The sequence below is a fragment of the Scylla paramamosain genome, chromosome 1 (assembly GCF_035594125.1).
Source record: "Scylla paramamosain isolate STU-SP2022 chromosome 1, ASM3559412v1, whole genome shotgun sequence".
NCBI lineage: Eukaryota > Metazoa > Arthropoda > Malacostraca > Decapoda > Portunidae > Scylla > Scylla paramamosain.
The window spans coordinates 16,363,841-16,387,500 of NC_087151.1; the positions used below are offsets into that span (position 1 = coordinate 16,363,841).

Consider the following 23,660-nt stretch of genomic DNA (forward strand, 5'->3'; position numbering starts at 1 on the left):
GTATATAGATAGACTCAAATGACAGACATAATTAAAAAGATGGTTGGATAGACTGCATAAACTTGTACCTACAAAAAAAACATTTGATAAATTACCTCACAAGAGTCTGAAAAAAAAAAAAAAAAAAAAAAAAAAAAAAAAAAAAAAAAAAAAAAAAATATATATATATATATATATATATATATATATATATATATATATATATATATATATATATATATATATATATATATATATATATATATATGTATGTGTGTGTGTGTGTGTGTGTGTGTGTGTGTGTGTGAGTGTGTGTGTGTGTGTGTGAGGAAGAAAGATTGCCCCCTTAATTGGATAAAAGACTTTTTATAAAGCATAAAAATGAGGATAATTATTAAAGATCTGAAAACATGCACAGCATTAAGCAGAATTTTCTAAGGTTCTGTTCTAGTGCCAATCATGTTTGAGGCATATATACCTAAAACAATATGGTGGAGGAGATTATAAGTTGTATGAGTTTTTAAGCAAATAATGCAAAACTATTTAAAAAAAAAAAATTATGATGACTGAAAAACACTTTAAGAATTATGAAGATAGGATATAGGAATGGAATTGTAGATGGTAAAGGGAAGTTAACTTTAGAAGGTGCAGAAAGATGGAGTTAGGCAAAAAACAAGATATATTTATGATTACAAGATAGATAGGAAATTAAATGGCTGGCAAGGTTACAGAAGAAAAGGATCTGGAATTGATATCTCAAAATAACTTATTACCAGAGAAACATATAAGCAAAATAATAGAGAAAACACAAATTTTGCAGAACATGAGTAGTATTTACTTATTTGGATGAAGAGAGGATGAGAAGATAATTGTTACATAAATGTGTCCAAGAACTGAATATGCAGCAATAGTTACCTCACAAGAAAGCTTATAGAAAAACTGAGAGTACAGACAGAAGCAACAAAAATGGTACCTAATTTGAGAGACAGCAGCAACCAAAATGGTACCTAATTTGAGAGACCTGTCTTATGAAGAGAGATTCCCTAGGCTGTAGATCCTAACCTCAGAAATGAGGAGAGAGGAGACTATGTATATTGCAATGTTCAGAGTGATGAAGGGAGTAGCACAACTTGAAAAAGAATCCCTGTGTGTGTGGAATGAAATGAACATGATGGTACACAGAAGAAAGCTAAAGAGGAACACTTGTAGGACACATTAAAAAATACAGCTCTCCCCAAAGAACCATAGAAGTCTGGAATAATCTGGATGAAATAGTGGTCCATGCAAGAAGTATTCATGACTTTATGAAAGAGTTAGATACTAATAAATATGGAGACAGGACTGGAATAGCATAGTTCCTTTTCTATATGTGACAACTAGGTAAACACACACACACACATACTGATCTACAGGAGAGGAAAGCATGACCAGATGAGGAGTAAGGACTCATTTTAGAGAAGTGCAGAAATACCATTTTCTGAAATAAAATGTATTTTTCACTTACCTGCTTCTTATATTAGCATTTACAATGCTTTTCACTACCCAGCCGTCTAATCCCACATTCAAAACAAATTAATTTGTATTCCACCCTATGGTGACCTCTGGTAACTCATTAGCAACCCTACCTCCCTCAGCTGAGACCATCACTCTTTTCTGATGCATGGCAAAGAGTGAGGAAGATGGGAGGGTTAAGTATATAAGAAGCAGGTACATGAAAAATATACTTTATTTCTGAAAATGGTATTTGTTTCACATACAATCTCCTTATATTAGCAGATTCCCTCATTACAGGAGGTGGGTTATGCCATAAGACTGGAATATAACAAAGGGTGAATGGTCCACATTATAAGTGTCTCATCTAGAGTTAGGATTCTGAGATGTGAGAAAATGCCAAGGAACTGCCAGGAAGTTAACGAAGAAGGCTAAAAACAATTATGAATTAAATGTAGATAGCCAGGTGAAGACTGACCCCCAAGGGATTCTATCAGTTATATAGGATGAAGAACAGAGAAATAATAGATTCATTAAAGGTTGAAGATTTGGAGTTAGTTTTGGGCAAGAGATGAGTAAAATTCTGAATGGGTATTTTTTTTTTTATTTTCATCCAGGAAAACATGCAGGAAATGTCGGATAATGAACAGATTTTTAGAACAGAAGAGAATGAGAAGTTGATAGATATTTCCATAACTAAGGAGATAGTGGAAGAGGAGATAGATAGGCTGAAAAATTCAGATCACCAGGACCAGAAAAAATATATCCCAGAGATTCTTAAACCGTACAATGTTTAATACGCATATATACCTGTTGGGGAAGTCTTTAGTAAGTATATGTACAATTTTGTTTTTGAACGATTATATGGCCTTCAATTTTGTTCATTTATAAGATTTGACAACAAGTCAGTGTTTTCATATACATACCAATCTTTTGTGCTCAGAGTTATTATGGACTGAACACATCTATGGGAACCAAAACAAATTTTGGGGGTTGTTAAGACTTTCCAAGAATTTTTCCAAGTTCTTTATACTGATCTCTCAAGGGATGAGGGCAGGTGAACACTATTATTTTTGTAAAGTTCATGTTAAGTTCAGATTAATTTTATATATAAGTAAAAATATTGTAAATATAAAGGATTTAGATCAACCAAGAGGAATATGACATGAAAGTGCAATATTACATGCATGCAAATTAATGACAGTGCCCATTTCCATTTAGGGTAGTATTCAGTATATGTCCTCTCCATAACAAAATGCAGGAGTACTTTGGCTCATAGCTAACTTTGTAGATGAGCAATATGTAAGACAAGCATAAATATCATGCACAATTTGATTGTGTATGAGCATAACTTGGAAAGTGAGCCAATGGTTCTCTCTAATGTGCAGTGTGTCATCCACTGTTGTAGCCCATCCCACTTTGTTTGCCTCTAGCAATGTCAATATCTTCATGCTCATACTGTGCTTTTCTACATTATTCTATAACCATTTTTGCAGTGTTGTGACTTTACATTGTTAAACAATAGCTTGCATCATGAAGAAGCCTTTTTAAAATAGATGCTAAGAGTATGATTACAGTTAAGGTGAAGGAGATTATCAAGAAGCATGAGTGAGGTGTAAGTGTGGTCAACCTTGCCAGGATGTACAAGACTACACAACAGTTTGTACTATTCTAAAGAAGGATGAACTCAAAGCATGATGTTGCAATAAGAGTGACAACAGCCTCCTCCCTTAGATGACACTGAAAAGGTACTTCTTGTGTTGATAAAAGAGAAGCAGTTATCAGGTGATATCATGACTAAGCCCATTGTCTATGAGAAGGCAAAGGCTTTGTATGCCAAACTTAAAAGATATTTACATGTTATATTTATCATTGTTAGTTGTATTTCAAATTGGGGCAGAAATTTGTATATATAATATCTTTTAAATACAGTGGAACCTCAGTTCTCAAACATAATTCATTTGTGAGTATTGTTTGAAATCTGAAATGTTTGGAAACTGAAAATATTTTCCCTACTGGAATCAATGTAAAATGGATTAGTCTGTTCCTGGACACCCATCCACTTTGTCTTAGTGACTTATGACAGATGCTCCCACTGCCAAGATGGCCACTCCACAACATCTCCAGTTCAGAAACTATTTATCTAGAAAGCACATACTGAATGAATTTAGTGACACAGAACTCATCAGAAGATATTGTTTAGACTGCAGGTATTCTCTTTGTCACCAATCTAGTGATGGAAGCCATAACGAGTGACACAGAGAGGAACATCTTGTTGCTGGGAAAAGCTACTGGGAAAATGCAGTTGTTCAACAATAATGGTGTTGTGGGCCATCGAGAGAACTACAGGTGGCTTGGGATTACTCCTGAACCAGCCACAAATTGTTAACATTGAGGCTCTACAACAGGATCACATTTACTTTGTTTGAAAGATTGAATCAATGTCTTACATGGTCTCTCCTCCAAATATATAAAAATGAAATAAATATTTATAGAAACTATATATCAATAATAAACAGCAGCTTTTGCTATGTCTTTTAATATTTGAAATCAAGTAATTTTGTTCTATAACTGAATTATGGTACAGCAACTGAAGCAACAACGAATTCAAAATTTGTTAAAAAATTAATTTGTTCAAAAGGGAGGTGTTCAGTAACTGAGGTTCCACTGTACATAAAAATGAAAGAAATATTTATAGAAACTATAGTAATAAACTACAGTAAGCTTTTGCTTTGACTTTTAGTACAGTGGTACCTTGACTTACGAGTGCCCCAACTTACGAGTTTTGTGAGACACGAGCTGTTGCTTGGATGATTTTTTGCATTGAGTTGGGAGCCAAAACCAGAGATATGAGCAAGCTTCAGATACTCAGCCGCTAGCTGGCACTTGGTACAGTGAGTGCCACAACATCGCTCAGGATTCCTCATTTCACTCATTCACTTCGTGTTTTTATACATATTTATTTATAAATACATTTTTCTTACAGTAAATGCTCAATATAACAAAAACATATGGGGAGGGAGGGAGGGAGGGAGGGAGGGAGGAGGGACGGAGGGAGAGAGAGAGAGAGAGAGAGAGAGAGAGAGAGAGAGAGAGAGAGAGAGGAAGAGAGAGAGAGAGAGAGAGAGAGAGAGAGAGAGAGAGAGAGAGAGAGAGAGAGAGAGAGAGAGAGAGAGAGAGAAAGAAAGAAAGAAAGAAAGAGAGAGAGAGAGAGAGAGAGAGAGAGAGAGAGAGAGAGAGAGAGAGAGAGAGAGAGAGAGAGAGAGAGAGAGAGAGAGAGAGAGAGAGAGAGAGAGAGAGAGAGAGAGAGAGAGAGAGAGATGAACTGGAGATACCACAACTTCTAATTCATAATCTCAGCCGCCAGATGTCTGTAGCATTGTTCTCCTTGTATAAAATAAGATGTGGACAACTTTAAATTTCTCAATTTATGAATACTTTTCTATATTCTTATGGTCCTTGTATTTTTCTCATTCTTTTCTCCATGTTGGATATATATATATATATATATATATATATATATATATATATATATATATATATATATATATATATATATATATATATATATATATATATTTATATATATATATATATATATATATATATATATATATATATATATATATATATATATATATATATATATATATATATATATATATATATATATATATATATATATATTCTATCCATATACTATAAACATTGTTCAGTATGATAACTGCAAATCCTTTCCTATGTTTACTTCAGCCAGAAATGACTGTTTTCAACTTTTCTTGAAAGACATTTATAGACTGCCACAACACACACAAACACAGTCAACATTCCCTGTTTTGGTATTGCTGACTGCCCTTGCTCACCACCTAAAAAAAAGTACAATCATGTGTATGGCAGCATGACAGGATTCTGCCCAAGAATTCCACTGTTTCATAATGTATGCCATTATTTCAAGTCACTGATTCTAATATGTGTTTTCTTTGTATTACTTGGCATAAAAATAGTGTCTTGGTGCATGTATTGTCTTTTCTGCAAGAAAGAATTGGCTGTTTTAACTTGTGTAACAGGGCTCTCTATGGGGATTTCTTATATTATCTTTTAAATGCTGTAGTTTTTCCTTAGCAAAGATATACTATAAGCATCATTATTATCATATACTCCACACAATGAAAACTTCATTGAAGTACAACCTTAACTCATAAATGAGAGGAAAAAAATTCATAACTGGTTATTCTTGTTTTGTCCATATTCCTGAGAGATGACACTATGGACACCTGGCAGCTGAGACCATGAACTACAAGTTGTGATATCTCCAATTGTGGCTGTGTGACAACTAGTGAGAGGCCTTGACAATGGTCTATCTCTCTCTCTCTCTCTCTCTCTCTCTCTCTCTCTCTCTCTCTCTCTCTCTCTCTCTCTCTTTCTCTCTTAGATAAGTTAACACACTACAACACACCACAAACACACACACACACACAACACACACACACACAGAGAGAGAGAGAGAGAGAGAGAGAGAGAGAGAGAGAGAGAGAGAGGAGAGAGAGAGAGAGAGAGGAGAGGAGAGAAGAGGAGAGAGAGAGAGAGAGGAGAGGAGAGAGAGAGAGAGAGAGAGAGAGAGAGAGAGAGAGAGGAGAGAGAGAGAGAGAGAGAGAGAGAGAGAGAGAGAGTTGCACTTGTGTCATCGGCCATTGTCAAGGTCACTTACTGGCTGTTACACAGCCACAATTCGTTTCTTAAATATGTGGCTAATTGTATGTCAGGCAACTCCCTTGCATTTTAAGACCTAGGATATTCATAAATATAAGCAAGCATTCAATACTTTTGAAATATACCATAATTTGTGACGTTTTGTAAAATAAAACGAGTGGTTAGTAGCCTTAAAGGGGTTGTTATACCCAAATTTGATAAACAGAGGTTCATTATATCGACAGTTTACTGTATTCAAAAACATGTGGCAAAAAAAATTGTGGTGTTTTTTTGGGGGGGCTGGAATGGATTAATAACATTTCAATTAACTGAGTTATGAGATCTGTCACAGAATGAATTAAACTTGCAAGTCAAGGTACAACTGTATTTGATATCAAGTAACTTTGTTCAAGAACTGAATTAAGGTATGGCAACTTAAGCAATCATGAGTTCAAAATTCTGGTTGAAAATCAATTTGCTAAAAAAGAGAGGCATTTGGTAACTGAGGTTCCACAGTATACATATTTTTTGGTCCATGGAATGGATTGAATATGTTTTCATCAATTCTTATAGAGAAAATTTACTTGATTTATAAGTAAATTTCCTTACTAGATTAAACTCGTGATCTGAGGTACTACTGTAGTTTAATGTAGCTCCTGTGGTGGTTTCATAAAAACAAATATTCAGTTACCACAAAAAAATTTGGACAGAGGGAGGAAGTTCTTATCTCACCATCCAACAAATAACCATACTTCAGATTCCTCTTTAAGATTTCATCCTTTCCTTTTGGGAATTACTAAGTTTCATCACCACCATATCCAAAAGAAGTAAATCCTGCACATTGTAATGGCCATCAGTGAGGTAGGATAAACTTTTAAGAAAAGAATGAAGAGATAATATTTACAGTTTAATTTTCATTCTCTTATGAAAAAAAATTTACAATAAACTTTTATTTAAACAATTTTTACAATAAGATTGATAAGAGCAATGTGGATAGCTGATGCTTGGCTGAAGTTTGGATACATCAGAGCTCTCATGAAATAGAATTTCTTGTAAAGATTGGGTGTATGATCATATTGGTGTATCAGAATACTTTGATGAGGAAGGCACTGGAAGGGTGGACAAATGCATTATGAAAATTCTGCATAACTGAGAGAATTTTGATGTTGAATGTATTTCTTCTCAATCTCACTTACTAATGAAAACAGTTTTGTTCTAATGAAATGTTGGTCACTTGGATTAAAATTTTTGACAACTGCACCCATCATCAAAAAGAAGGCATCAGTGATATCAGAGTCACTTTCGTCATTTTTTTCAAGCAAGTACTTCATGAAAGTTGTTGAGATATTGTTTCTATTGTGCTGCAAGGTCTTTTTGCATTTAGGACACATTTGGTTAGAGGGTAAACATTCTTTGTAAGAAGCACCTTTCATGTTCCTGATTTCCTGTTTGCTGGAATTTTCATCTTGTGATTCATATGCCTCCTCTGTTGAGCTTGAACTTTCAAGTCTGTCTTTCATAAATGTATTCAGAAATGTCATCTGATCTTCACACTTCCACTTGGGGCTAATGGTAACAGCCTGTCTAATTTCTGGTTTAGTTTTGTTGACATGCTCATGGTACTGTGACAGTATGGATTCCCACTGATCCTTGCAATGAAGTCCTGAGAAGAAGAAGAAGAAAAAAAAAAAAAAAAAAAAAAAAAAAAAAACTAGAGTAATGCTCGTTAAAAACATACCTGTTAAAATAGGCTTTGTCTCAGTGGGTTGTGGCAGTGAGTACGGCTGTGGTAGGGATGTATGACATTCTACAAATTATTTATGTTTATATGGACAGTATTGTAAGAAAATTAATTATGAGGATCTTGGGTAGAGGTTTGCGTGTGGTAAATGTTCATGGCAAGAAGTGGAATCAGTCACTTGCTGATTGCCACATATGAAACTGGTGGCTGATTTAGAGGAAGGGGTTGAGCTAGCTGGTAGAGGAGTTTGGGAGGGCAAGTGAATGAGGCTTTCATTCAATTTATTTATTACAAACATGAGTTGTGAACATCCAAAGATATAAATAAGAATCCCTGCAAGTCCAATTTCTGTTTCACTCAATTGCAGGTTCAAATCTACTGTACACTTGCTTAGGGCCACTTTTAGATAGTACCCACACTGGACAGCTAGATGTAGGAATTAACTATGTGAAGGATGGTGTTCACTTTCTGTTTGTTTAGTTTGCTTTTCTTCTATGGGAGTTGCCATTCCAAAGGCCTGGGGCTGTATTTGCAAAGATTCTTAAGTAGAGAGATTGTGCTTAGCAAAATGGTTATGCTTCAATTTATGCTTAAGTAAAGAACAAAATTACCAACAGTCAGGGGAGTGCTTAACTTTAAGAATTTAGATGGGTGACTCAAGAAGCCCAAACCCGCCACCTCAAGAATTATCAGCCCTGTAAGGCTGTTCTTGGTGGCCTGAGTGATTCTGAACTGTTGAAAATATATAGACTAGATCAGCAGGAGTGTTACTTGTGACAGATTTGGCAAGAGATGCCTCGGAGAGTCCTACAGGAAGGAGTGCTGCATTGAAGCTATAAATGAAATTAAGAATTAGTGTTATGAAGCCAACGGGATAATGCACTTCAGCAGCAGTGATAACCTTTACACATCCTTTGTCCTGTTGTTGATGTGTCTCATTTACCCTCTAGGTAATAGAGAACCATGCAACTTTTTTTTTTTTGTGCTCCTGAGTGAGTGAAGGGCTGCATTAGCCATTCAGATTACTTCTTTCCACATACACTGACTGGATGGTGAGGAAAGTCTCGTCATCAGTCCAGCTGGACTTTCTCTACAAGCTTTTTTTGACCCTTGAGGTCATTATCTCCTCCATACTATATATATATATATATATATATATATATATATATATATATATATATATATATATATATATATATATATATATATATATATATATATATATATATATATATATATATATATATATATACACAAGACAGGAAGGGACTGGAGTTGCTGAGTGGGAATGCTGTGGCCCTGTTTATCTCATTGTTTACACAATAGGACAAAATAGTTGCACCTTTCGCAGGATCTAATTTACTCGAACTTATAAAAAGATTGAAATCCTGCACTCACATCCTTACAGAACTGAAGGTAAATTAAATTATTTTTTATTTACCTGAAAAATGTAAAAGCATCGCACTAATAACATTAAAGTAAGAATAAGGTTTTACTGCACTGGTTCTGTACCCATTTTATACTTAGCCTAGAATTAAGTGCAGTATTAAGAACAATTTTAAACATAATTCTAGAAATCTTTGTGAATGTGGTCTGTCGCTCAGAAGCAAGCCTGAGTCATCTGTAGCAGCAAGATCAAGGTCAAGACCAGCAGAAGTGGAGCAGAGAGTGGAGCAGAGCACCCAGAAAGAAAACCTGATGAAAGAAGCAGAAGCACAGACGACGAAGACTGAAGAGAGAAAAGACCAGCAAGAAGTGGTGGAAGTGGCCAGAACAGACAGACACCCAAGGAAGAAGAGAATGGTAATCAAGAAAGCCCCAGTACATGTCATTGGAGACAGCATGGTAAGGAAGACTCCTGACTTTGTGAAAAGGGAAATTGAGTGCACCAGCATGGGAGGTGCTAAGATCCAAGATGTCAAGAAGAAAGTCGAGGAAGAAGTGCGAGAAATGGAAGAGAGAAGCCTGCTAGTTATCCAGGAAGGAGGTAACAACTTAGTAGAGGCAGGTGCTGAAGAGACAGTAAAGGAAGTGATAGAAGCAGTGAGGGCAGCAGAAGAAAAGATGTGTGTGGCTGTGGTGGGGGTCCTGCGGCGCCCACGGGAAGGAGTGCAGTATGAGAAGGTCAGAAGAGAAACGAACCGCAAGATATGCATGGAACTCATGAAGGTCAAGATGGAATGGATGGCAAAGAAGAAGGGCAACATGAGCTTCCTAGACATGGATGGGATCCTCGACCAGGACAAATTCTTCAGGAGAGACGGGGTCCACCTCAACCACAACGGGAATGAGAGGCTAGGACGTCGACTGGCTGAGTGGATGAGGGCGAGGCAGGTGTGTTGTGTGGACGAGGCATGACGAGGAGGACCCACTGATGTCAGCGAACATGGAAGAAAAGAGACTAACCAGGCAAGTAAATGTGTGAAGATTGCCTGTATGAATGTGAGAGGATGGGGTGTAGGCAAGTTTGAGGATGTATGCAAGGAGCTCAGGGAGTGGAGGTTCGACTTAGTTGGGCTCACTGAGACTCACCTGAGAGACGATGTACGAATGGAGGGATGCAAGTATGTTATGATTGGAAAGGGGCGTAAGGCACTGGAAACACTGGGAGGAGGCGTAGCCCTACTCTACAAGAAAGAAAGAGGACTGAAAGTAGAGGAGATTGATGTGGGGCAGTGTACAAGTAGTGAGGATGTGCTTGCAGTCAGAGTGGAATGCATGGATGGTCGTGGCAGACCAGAGAAGGTGGTACTGGTGGTAGCGTACATGACTGTCATGGGTGAAAGAGCAGAGAGGGAGGGAAAATAGGAGGAAGTATGACATACTTAAGAAAGTTGTGAGAGAGAATGGAGAGGAGAGAGTGCTAGTTATGGGTGACATGAATGCACATGTGGAAATACTGGGGGAACAGGTGAACAGGAATGGTGAAATGCTTGGAGAGTTTGTTGATGAACTGGAGCTGGAAAATCTGAATGTTACTTTGGCTGAGGGGCATGTGACTTGGAGTGCAAGAGAGCAGGAATCGGCAATTGACTATGTGTTGGTGAATGGAAGAATGTGTGAAATTGTGTCGCATATGTGGATAGATGAGGATGGTTTGGTTGATATTGTGTCTGATCACAACATGCTGGTTGTGGAGTGCTTGATGCAGGGTGGGAATGAAGTGAAAGTGGCAAGTAAGAAAAAGAAGTGGAGACTGAGAGATGTAGGGTGGGAGAACTTTCAGGTTGATATGAGTGAGAGAAGCTGGGACGACGAAAGTGTGCATGACGTGGAGCATCTGAATGAGAAACTGGTTGAGGACGTGAGGGGTGCTGCTGAGAACCAGATAGGGTGTGTGAGAGTAGGTAGAAGAAAGAATGTATGTAAACCTTGGTGGAATGATGAAATCAGAGCGGCTAGGAAGGAGCAAAAGAGAATGAGTAGACAGTGTAGATGGCTGAGGAAAAAGAGGCATGAAAGCGATGAGGCAGAGAATGAGTATCAGAATGCATGGGCAGTGTATGTGAAGCAGCAGCAGTTGACAAGATGAATGATAATGAATGCTAAAGTGAAGAATGAAAGGAGTGTGATTCAATCTTTAAGGGAGAAAGGTATGGAAGGTGGCCGTCAATGGTACAAGTTCATGAGAGCTGAGAATATGTCAGGCAGTGTTGGTGTGGAGAGTCTAAAAGTGGAGGATGTAGTTATAATAGAGAAGGAGGGAATAAGGGAGGCAATCAAAGGGTTCTGGGAAGAAGTAGGTGGGGTAGGTGAGATGTTTAGTGTGAGAGAAGAATGTGTAACACTGGAAAGGAAGAATGCAGATGAACTGGATGAAAAAATCAGTAGGGATGAAGTGGAGAGGTGTGTGAGAAGGCAGAAGAATGGCAAGGCAGCAGGTCCAGATGATATATCCTATGAGTTCTACAAGAATGGTGGGGAGGTAGTGATAGATAGAATGACTGAATTATTCAACCGAGTGTGGGATGAAGAGAGAGTGCCAAGAAAGTGGAATGAGAGCAGAGTGTGTCTGTTGCATAAGGGGGGATTTAAGAGTAAGAATGAGCTGAAGAACTACAGGCCAATTGCATTAGTGAATACAATAGGTAAAGTTTTCAGTGCAGTGTTGAATGAGAGACTGTGTAAATGGATTGAGAGAGCTGGAGTGCTGGGTGAATAACAGAATGGTTTTCATGGGGATAGGAGAGCTGAGGACAATATGTCTGTGGTGGATGAAACGATTGAGAAGAAAAAGAAGGATGGGGGTAAATTGTACCTAGGTTTTTTGGATATAGAAAAAGCTTATGATAGAGTGAACAGAAAAATGCTAAGTAGAGTCTTAGAAAAGATTGGATTGAGTGCAAAGATAGTTAACATAGTGCAAAATATGTATGTGGACACAAGAGCTAGATACAGACTAGGAGACATAGAAACAGACTGGGTGAAGAGTGAGAGAGGAGTTAGGCAGGGCTGTATATTGTCACCAACCCTTTTTAGCCTGTATACAGAGGAGCTAGCAGCCAGGATGAGAAGAATGAATGTAGGGGTAAGTGTGGGGAATGATAAAGTATGTGTGCTCCTTTATGCAGATGACGTAGTTGTTATGAGTGAATCGGCAGATGACCTTCAAAGTTTGTTGGATGTAGTGGATGGCTATGGTAAAGACTTTGGAGTAAGGTTTAGCAGTGAGAAAAGCAAAGTAATGATTGTGAATAGGTCAGAGGATGAAAGTAATGTGGTATGGAGACTTGGAGAGAATGAGTTGAGACAGGTGCAAGAATACAAGTACTTAGGGATGTGGATGAGTCCTAGTGGGTATGCAAAGGCAAAGAATGAAAAGATAAGTATGGTAAACCAGTGGGTAGGTCAATTGGGAAGCGCGGCAAGGATGAGAGCATGTAAGTATGATGTGTTGAGAGAAGTGTGGAAGAGTGTGGCTGTGCCATGTATAATGTATGGTATGGATGTGATTGCATGGAATGAAAGTGAAATTGATAAGTTAGAAGTGGGTTAGAAGTAGCACCGAGGTGCACAGCAGTTGAAGCCTTGAGAGGTGATATGGGATGGAGCACCTTTAGAGAAAGACTGACAAAAGCCACACTTAGGTACAAGATTAGGCTTGAGAGAATGGATGATGCAAGAATAGCAAAGAAGGTGTACCTGTGGAATGAAAGTGGAAGCAAATGGAGGAAGAGATGCATGAGAATGACAGACAGGAATGGATTGCAAGTTGTGTGGGTGATAAGAATGGCTGGGAGGAATCAAAATGAGTGTGAATGAGTGGTAACAAGAGGAGGCAGAGTGGGAGCCGAATGGGATGTGAGAAAATGGAAGAATGAGATAGACAAAGAAGTGAAATGTGTGGGACTGAATGAATGGAAGAATGAAATGGAAAGAAAGAAGACCCTGGAATGGTACAATGAGAAAGAGGCCTCGAGGTATGAAAGGTGATATGATGGAAGCCTGGGCGGTGATCTTCTCTTCTGAGCGAGGGCACAATGTATGGATGTGAATGCAAGGAGTTACAGATGGTCTGAGTCCCGCAGCAAAGTGTGCCAGATGTGTGACATGGGAGAGGATGAGATGGTGGAACATGTGATGCTGGAGTGTGTGAAGTATGCCGGAGACAGGAATGAGATGATGCAAGTGATACTGACTGAGTTAGGGCATGATAGGAATGAAAGAGTGGAGAAGACAGGAAAGGAATGGATGGTGTTGTTGCTGGGACTGTGTAGAGAGGCGAATGAAAGGATGATTGAGGCGGTGAAAGAGTTTCTGGAGAGAATGTGGCATGCCAGGTGTATGAACAATTAGAATAGAGGATGCTGTTCGTTTCTCTTTTTTTTTCCCCTTCTACAGGAGTTGCCGATCCAAAGGCCTGGCACAGGAGTGATCCTGTGCCACCTGTACCATCAAGATCAAGATCAAGATCATTCCAGATAGCAGTTGGTGCCTCAAAATCCACCACACATCCAATTTAGTGGGACATTCCATAAGGCTCGCTCCGCAGTCCTTTTCAATGTATTCCTCTCGGACCTCTGCCCTGCCCCACACTCCCACCTCTTAATTTATGCAGATAATATTATTACCATCAGCAGGGTGGAGACCCTAGTGCAGGTGCAACATCACCTGCAGGAGGCTTTGAATTCAATGGAGGAGTGGGTGAACACTTCAGGCCTCACCATCAGTGACCCCTATAGCACATTTATGTGCTTCATCCTCAAGTCTCTCCAGACACCATCATCTGTCACACTGTGTGAGGAGACAGTTCCCTATGCCACCACAAAAAGGTTCCTGGGGCTGCACCTTGATGGTCCTCACCTCTCCTGCCACCTCAGCTCTGCTCCCCTGTTCTGGCAGTCATTCTCTTCTTCCAGCTAGACAGGACAGCACCACTATGTCAAACTATACACAGATGGCTCATACTCTCCCTCCCCTCCTGCCACAGCAGCAGTGCTATACCAGCAAGATGTGAAGGCTACCTCCTGAGACAGATGTGGTGACAGCAGAACTGTTTGCCCTTTGCCAGCCCCTACACTATCTCCACACAACCCACAGCAAGGGCAAAGCTGTCACCTACACTGACTCCCTGTCCTCCCTACACCTGCTCCTCTCCCACCATCCACTTAGCCACAGCCCTTGTCCACAGCACCTAGTAATTTCTTCATCTCACCACCATGGGCTGGGAAATTAAATTCCAATGGATGCCTTCACACTCAGGAATCAGAGACAATGATGCCGCTGCCAAGGTGGCTCTGCTGAAGGCAACCATTACTTCGCTCCTCCTGCCTCTTTCTATGACCAAAAGCATAATCTGCCATGCCAGCTGCTCCAGCCAGGATAATTCTCTCTGTGACACTCCCCACACCACATCCATGGGTCGGTACTGCAGTGACTCGTCCCCATAGCCATGGGCGAGGAAATAGTCCTGCATGCTGGATGTCACTCTCACCTGCCTCTGTCTGGGCCACAACAAGCTCGCTGCTCACTTCCACCCCCTGGATCTGATCCCTGACTCTTATTGCCCCTGTTGTAGGCACACAGAGGAGACCATCAAATATTTCCTGTTTGACTGCCCCTGCTTCCATTCACACCATGCAGTTTAAAGGAGTTTAAAGAAGATGAGATGAGACAGTCTCTTGACACACTCAAAGCTTATGTTCATGGCACTGATAACTGTGAAATTAAGTTATTAATTTGCTCACTTTAAGAGAACTAGTAATTTGTGAACAATATAAGAGGCAAACAGTTAAAACTGAATATATTTTTCAAACATAGAACCACTTGTGAACCACAGCCAGGCTCATTATCATCACTATAACCAAAGCTTAGCACCAGCTTAAGCACTGCTCCAGATGGAACCAACACTGCTTTAGTGGGGTATACCAGCTCCTCTGACTCAGAGTAAATTGTTATAAATTGTTACTCTGAGTCCCCATTATAAAATCACAGCAAAAAATAACCTCATCTCTCTCCACATAAGGTAAATGAAATTTACAATTGTATTTACATAGAGTGGAACCTCAAGTCTTGAACTTAATTTGTTCCTGAATGCCATTCAAAATCCAAAATGTTAAAAGACCAAAACTATTTTCTTCGTAGAAATTAATGTAAAATGCATTCATCTGTTCCCAGATACCAGTCTACCCTGTCTTAGCGGCTTATGACAAATGCTCCCACAACCAAGATGGCTGCTTCACAACATCTCCAGCTCACAAATCATTTATCCAGAAAGGATTTACTGAATGATTTAGTAACACAGAACTCATTCAAAGATACTGTTTAGACCATGCAGGTATTCTGTTTGTCACTTATCTAGTGAGGAAAGCCTTACAGAGGAACACAGAGAAGAGCAACCCACTTACTACCAAAATGAAGGAGATCATCACATTCTGCTGGGAAAAGCTTTTGGAAAAATGCAGTTGTGCAGTAGTGATGGTACTGGAGGTCATCAAGAGCTACAGGTGGTATGGGATTCCTCCTGAGCACCGAAAACCGTTTGTTACATCAAGGCTTTTCAACAGGATGATATTTACCTTATTTCAAAGATTGAATTACTGTCTTACACTCTGTGTCTCTCCTCCAAACATATAAGAACGAAGCTGATATTTATAGAAATTATAAATTAGTAATAAATGGCAGCTTTTGCTATGTCTTTTAATATTTGAAATCAAGTAGCTTTGTTCTAGAACTGAATTATAGTACCACAACCAAAGCAGTAATGAGTTCAAAATTTTGTTTGAAAACTGATTTGTTTGAAAAAGGGAGGCATTCAGTAACTGAGCTTCCATTGTACTTGTTTTATTGGGAGACAAACAAGAGAGAGAGAGAGAGAGAGAGAGAGAGAGAGAGAGAGAGAGAGAGAGAGAGAGAGAGAGAGAGAGAGAGAGAGAGAGAGAGAGAGAGAGAGAGAGAGAGAGAGAGAGAGAGAGAGAGAGAGAGAGAGAGAGAGAGAGAGAGAGAGAGATCCTAAGGAATGCTAAATGTTATGAGACTGATTGAGAATGAAAATGGAATTATGCATATGAGTGAGTGAGAAAAGATGAAGCAGAAGTCACATAAAATGAATTAGGGGGAGGGAGAGTGCCAGGAGTGCCCTTGTCCCTTATCTTATCATCAGAGGCTCCTGAGAAAGGTTAGGGTACATGGGATAGATGGGAGGGTGTTAGGCTGGATAAGGTCATGGCTAAGCGACAGGCGACAAAGAGTTGTAATAAACGGCTCTAAATCTGAGTGGGGTCATGTAATTAGTGGGATGCCACAGGGATCAGTATTAGGGCCACTGTTGTTTTTAATATATATCAATGACTTGGATAGTGGAATTAGTAGTGATGTTAGTAAATTTGCAGATGACACAAAGATAGGTAGATTAATTAGGTCAGAATTGGAAGCCATCGCCTTGCAGGTAGATTTAGATAGGATTAATGAATGGACGGACAGATGGAAAATACAGTTTAATATCAGCAAATGCAAAGTACTTAGCGTAGATTGAGGAAACCCACACAGTAGGTAAACAATAAGCAACAAAACTCTGGAAGGTATAGGGTACAAGAAAGATTTAGGAATTATAGTTAGCTCTGAACTCCATCAAGGAAAACAATGCATAAAGGCCAGAAACAGGGCAAACAGGGTATTAGGATTAATTTTTGGGAGTGTTAAAAGTAGAAGGCCTGAAGTAATATTAAAGCTATACATTTTTTTTTTTTTTTTTTATGTAGGAAGGACACTGGCCAAGGGCAACAAAAATCTAATAAAAAAAAAATGCCCACTGAAATGCCAGTCCCATAAAAGGGTCAAAGCAGTGGTCAAAAATTGATGGATAAGTGTCTTGAAACCTCCCTCTTGAAGGAATTCAAGTCATAGCAAGGTGGAAATACAGAAGCAGGCAGGGAGTTCCAGAGTTTACCAGAGAAAGGGATGAATGATTGAGAATACTAATTAACTCTTGCATTAGAGAGGTGGACAGAATAGGGGTGAGAGAAAGAAGAAAGTCTTGTGCAGCGAGGCTGCGGAAGGAGGGGAGGCATGCAGTTAGCAAGATCAGAAGAGCAGTTAGCATGAAAATAGCGGTAGAAGACAGCTAGATATGCAACATTGCGGCGGTGAGAGAGAGGCTGAAGACAGTCAGTTAGAGGAGAGGAGTTGATGAGACGAAAAGCTTTTGATTCCACCCTGTCTAGAAGAGCAGTATGAGTGGAACCCCCCCAGACATGTGAAGCATACTCCATATATGGACGGATAAGGCCCTTGTACAGAGTTAGCAGCTGGGGGGATGAGAAAAACTGGCGGAGACGTCTCAGAACACCTAACTTCATAGAAGCTGTTTTAGCAAGAGATGAGATGTGAAGTTTCCAGTTCAGATTATAAGTAAAGGACAGACCGAGGATGTTCAGTGTAGAAGAGGGGGACAGTTGAGTGTCATTGAAGAGGGGATAGTTGTCTGGAAGGTTGTGTCGAGTTGATAGATGGAGGAATTGAGTTTTTGAGGCATTGAACAATACCAAGTTTACTCTGCCCCAATCAGAAATTTTAGAAAGATCAGAAGTCAGGTGTTCTGTGCCTTCCCTGCATGATATGTTTACCTCCTGAAGAGTTGGACGTCTATGAAAAGACGTGGAAAAGTGCAGGGTGGTATCATCAACGTAGGAGTGGATAGGACAAGAAGTTTTGTTTAGAAGATCATTAATGAATAATAAGAAGAGAGTGGGTGACAGGACAGAACCCTGAGGAACACCACTGTTAATAGATTTAGGAGAAGAACAGTGACCGTCTACCACAGCAGCAATAGAACGGTCAGAAAGGAAACTTGAGATGATGTTACAGAGAGAAGGATAGAAACCGTAGGAGGGTAGTTTGGAAATCAAAGCTTTGTGCCATAGGTGGATAGGATAAGAAGTTTTGTTTAGAAGATCATTAATGAATAATAAGAAGAGAGTGGATGACAGGACAGAACCCTGAGGAACACCACTGTTAATAGATTTAGGAGAAGAACAGTGACCGTCTACCACAGCAGCAATAGAACGGTCAGAAAGGAAACTTGAGATGATGTTACAGAGAGAAGGATAGAAACCGTAGGAGGGTAGTTTGGAAATCAAAGCTTTGTGCCAGACTCTATCAAAAGCTTTCGATATGTCCAAGGCAACAGCAAAAGTTTCACCAAAATCTCTAAAAGAGGATGACCAAGACTCAGTAAGGAAAGCCAGAAGATCACCAGTAGAGCGGCCTTGATGGAACCCATACTGGCGATCAGATAGAAGGTTGTCAAGTGATAGATGTTTAAGAATCTTCCTGTTGAGGATAGATTCAAAAACTTTAGATAAGCAGGAAATTAAAGCAATAGGACGGTAGTTTGAGGGATTAGAGTGGTCATCCTTTTTAGGAACAGGTTGAATGTAGGCAAACTTCCAGCAAGAAGGAAAGGTAGATGTTGACAGACAGAGCTGAAAGAGTTTGACTAGGCAAGGTGCAAGCACAGAGGCACAGTTTCGTAGAACAATAGGAGGAACCCCATCAGGTCCATAAGCCTTCCGAGGGTTTAGGCCAGTGAGGGTATGGAAAACATCATTGCGAAGAATTTTAATACGTGGCATGAAGTAGTCAGAGGGTGGAGGAGAGGGAGGAACAAGCCCAGAATCGTCCAAGGTAGAGCTTTTAGCAAAGGTTTGAGCAAAGAGTTCAGCTTTAGAAATAGATGTGATAGCAGTGGTGCCATCTGGTTGAAGTAGAGGAGGGAAAGAAGAAGAAGCAAAGTTATTGGAGATATTTTTAGCTAGATGCCAGAAATCACGAGGGGAGTTAGATCTTGAAAGGTTTTGACATTTTCTGTTAATGAAGGAGTTTTTGGCTAGTTGAAGAACAGACTTGGCATGGTTCCGGGCAGAAATATAAAGTGCATGAGATTCTGGTGATGGAAGGCTTAAGTACCTTTTGTGGGCCACCTCTCTATCATGTATAGCACGAGAACAAGCTGTGTTAAACCAAGGTTTAGAAGGTTTAGGACGAAAAAAAAAAGTGAGGAATGTATGCCTCCATGCCAGACACTATCACCTCTGTTATGCACTCAGCACACAAAGACACAGAAGCAGTAGTCATTCCAGGGAAAATCAGCAAAATACCTCCTCAGGTCTCCCCAACTAGCAGAGGCAAAACGCCAGAGGCACCTTCGCTTAGGGGGATCCTGAGGAGGGATTGGAGTGATAGGACAAGATAAAGATATGAGATTGTGATCGGAGGAGCCCAACGGAGAAGAAAGGGTGACAGCATAAGCAGAAGGATTAGAGGTCAGGAAAAGGTCAAGAATGTTGGGCGTATCTCGAAGACGGTCAGGAATACGAGTAGGGTGTTGCACCAATTGCTCTAGGTCATGGAGGATAGCAAAGTTGTAGGCTAGTTCACCTGGATGGTCAGTGAAGGGAGAGGAAACCCAAAGCTGTTGGTGAACATTGAAGTCTCCAAGAATGGAGATCTTTGCAAAAGGGAAGAGGGTCAGAATGTGCTCCACTTTGGAAGTTAAGTAGTCAAAGAATTTCTTATAGTCAGAGGAGTTAGGTGAGAGGTATACAGCACAGATAAATTTAGTATGAGAGTGACTCTGTAGTCATAGCCAGATGGTGGAAAACTCGGAAGATTCAAGAGTGTGGGCACGAGAGCAGGTTAAGTCATTGCGCACATAAACGCAGCATCCAGCTTTGGATCGAAAATGAGGATAGAGAAAGTAGGAGGGAACAGAAAAGGGGCTACTGTCAGTTGCCTCAGACACCTGAGTTTCAGTGAGGAAAAGAAGATGAGGTTTAGAAGAGGAGAGGTGGTGTTCTACAGATTGAAAATTAGATCTTAGACCGCAAATGTTGCAGAAGTTAATGAAGAAAAAGTTGAGGGGGGGTGTCAAGACACTTAGGGTCGTCGACAGAAAGGCAGTCCGACCTAGGGACATTTATGGTCCCCTCCCCAGATGGGGACTCTGAGGCTGGTGTAGGAGTCGCCATGATGATTTTAAAATTTTTGAGTGAAGGGTGTGTGTGTTATCAGGTGCTTGTAGTTTTGTGTGGAGGAAGAGAGTTGTCTTTAGAGGGCAGGCTGTGACTGCCCCCTTGTGTTGTGAGACACAAAGGGAAACGTTCAGTGAGGTCACAGACTACGCTAGACTACGCTGTGCAGTTCTGGTCCCCACATTACAGGAAAGATATAGGTCTATTAGAATCAGTACAGAGGAGAATGACTAAAAGGATACAGGGGATGAAGAGTATTCCTTATAAGGTGAGATTGAAGCTGTTAAATTTATTCTTTAGAGAGATGTAGGTTAAGAGGGGACCTGATAGAAGTCTTTAAGTGGTATAAGGGTTATAACAAGATGGATGTAAGCAAAATTCTTAGGATCAGCAACCAGGATTGAACAAGAAATAATGGGTTCAAGCTTAAAAAAATCTAAGTTTAAGAAACCAGGATAGAACAAGAAATAATGGGTTCAAGCTTGAAAAAATTTAAATTTAAGAAAGAGATAGGAAGAAATTGGTTCTCAAACAGAGTGACAGATGGGTGGAATGGACTCAGTAATCATGTTGTTAGTGCTAAGACATTAGGGAGCTTTAAGAGATGATTAGACAGGTTTATGGATGGGGATGATAGGTGGAAATAGGTAGGTATATTTCATACAGGGACTGCCATGTATACGCCAGGTCACTTCTAGCAGCTTCCCTTATTTCTTATGTTCTTATGTTCAATCTTGACACACCTTGTATATTTCATACAGGGACTGCCATGTATAAACCAGGTCACTTCTTGCAGCTTTGATTATTTCTTATATTCTTATGTTCATTCTTGACACACCTTCCTTCTTCATCTTCCCATTAATATGTCTAAAGAATTGTTTGGGTTCATTTATACACTTATCTATTATATCTCTTTCATAGTTTTATCTCTCCAGTCTTATCATCTCAACATACTTGTTTCTAGCATCAATATATTTCTCCCATCTGCCCTCAGTTTTCCTCTTCTTCCATCTATTCCAAGCATTTAACTTACAATTTCTACCCTCTTTGCATTTTGTATTGAACTGTTCTTTACCCTTTCTACATTTTGTTTCTCCTCTAGGTACAAATTTCTCCACAGCAGAATTATATATCCTTATAAATTCATCCCATTTTTCCCGAACATCTTCTGCATCTTCAAAGTCTTTCCAGTCCACGACAACAAAGTACTTTCTTAATTTTTCAAAGTCAGCTTTATTATATTTAAACATTTTCACCTTATAATTTTCATCATTGATTACATTTTCATTTTTCAAATTAAATTTCATCAACACATGATCACTTTTTACCTAAAGGGGTACCATAATGTACAGTTTCAATAATTTCTATGTCCTTGGTAAACACTAAATCAAGTCTTGATGGTTTATCTCTTCCACTAAATCTGGTATCACTATCAACCCATTGTCATCAAGTTTTCCACTACCCAGTTTAATAGTCTATTGCTCCATGAGTTCTCACCTCCAGTAGTTGTCAATGTCTCCCAATTTATCTCTTTACAATTAAAATCATCAACAATAACTATATCACTATTTTCCATCACTATCTTTTCAAGACCTTGTAACACATCTACCAACATCTCTTTGTGCTCTTCTTTTCGCCAAGCATTGGCCATAGGTGGAACATACACCCCTACATAATTCATTATCCTTCTATTTACACTTCTAATCATCACTTGTAGAATTTCAGACTTGTCTTCACTTTTTATTACCTTCTCCATTTTAACACATTTTTTAGAGTGATCACTCCACCTCCTTCCTTGTCACTTCTATTTTTCATTCATAAATCATATTTTATCATCACCATTCCCCATTCATTTTTTCATTTTGTCTCACATAATACAACAACATCCGGTGCAGTTCTGCTTAATAACTCATTTAATTCCATTTTTTTTTATATTAATCTATTTACATTAGTATAACACACTTTACTTACTGTTAGATTTACCATTTCTTTATTGTTATGTGTGTATGTATTTACCTAGTTGTGTTTTACAGCAAAAAAGCTATGCTCGTGCTGTCCTGTCTTCACATCTATAAGCATCCAACTTAACTTTAAATTCATGAATATTTGTTGCTTGTAACACTGTTTCATCTAAGTTGTTCCATATTTCTATGCTTCTATTTGGGAAACCATAATTCTTAATATCTCTTCTACTTGCTGTTTTCCTCAATTTCACTCCATGTCCTCTTGTATCTCTTGAGTCCCACACAAATAAGTCTTCTTTTGTCAACTTGATCCTTACCCTTTAAACCTCTGTATATAGGAATCAGGTCCCCCTCTTTCTCTTCTCTCTTATAATGATGGAAACTTCAATCTCCTTAATCTTTCTTCATGGGTTAAATCTCTCAAATTTGGTACCAATTTGGTTGCAGCTCTTTGGATCCTTTCTATTTTCCTTATTTCCTTCTTATTATGGGGTGACCAAACAATTGTGGCATATTCCTGTTTTGGTCGAATCACATATTCCATCAACTTTTTCATCATCTTTTCATCCATGTAAGCAAATGCCCCTTTTATCTTTCTTAGTAACTCATAGGTTTCCCACACTATTTTGTTTACATGTTTTTCGTGTGATAAATTATCACTTCTTGTAGTTTCCAAATCTTTTTCTTTTTTGATTCTCTTAATTTCCACTTCCCCCATAGTGTAGGAACTTGTCAGTCTTCTTTTGCTTTTTCCTAATTCCATCACCTTGCATTTCTTTGCATTGAATTTCATTTCCCATTTCTTACTCCATTTATATATCTTATTTAGATCTTTCTGTAATATTTCACAATCCATATTGTTTTCCACTCTTTTCAATAATCTTTTGTGTGTGTGTGTGTGTGTGTGTGTGTGTGTGTGTGTGTGTGTGTGTGTGTGTGTGTGTGTGTGTGTGTGTGTGTGTGTGTGTGTGTGTGTGTGTGAGAGAGAGAGAGAGAGAGAGAGAGAGAGAGAGAGAGAGAGAGAGAGAGAGAGAGAGAGAGAGAGAGAGAGAGAGAGAGAGAGAGAGAGAGAGAGAGAGAGAGAGAGAGAGAGAGAGAAATCCTAAGGAATGCTAAATGGAATGAGATTGATTGAGAATGAAAATGGAATTACGCATATGAGTGAGTGAGAAAAGATGAAGCAAAAGTTGCATAAAATGAATTAGGAGGAGGGAGAGTGCCAGGTATCACTCCCTTGTCCCTTATCTCTAACAGATAAGGGGGAGGGAAGGTGATAGGGACAGAGGTTTGAGACAAGATGAAAGAAGGGAGGGGAAAGGAAAAAGT

General features: G+C 39.2%; 1 protein-coding gene across 9 annotated transcripts in view; it reads right to left on the reverse strand.

Moving 5' to 3' along the window:
• The window catches only part of LOC135101447 (zinc finger RNA-binding protein-like), a 141,295-nt gene that overhangs the window by 34,536 nt on the left and 83,099 nt on the right, over positions 1-23,660 (reverse strand). For 2 of the 9 annotated variants that reach the window (XM_064005426.1, XM_064005466.1), the window contains one exon: positions 6,803-7,822. The exons of 3 other annotated variants lie outside the window; for them this stretch is intronic. In XM_064005426.1, coding sequence (XP_063861496.1) covers positions 7,290-7,822 — 533 coding nt within the window. In that variant the 3' untranslated portion in view covers positions 6,803-7,289. Of the gene's footprint in view, positions 1-6,802; positions 7,823-23,660 lie in introns of those variants that run through there. 4 more of the 9 variants (XM_064005455.1, XM_064005416.1, XM_064005440.1 and 1 more) reach the window with 4 other exon arrangements.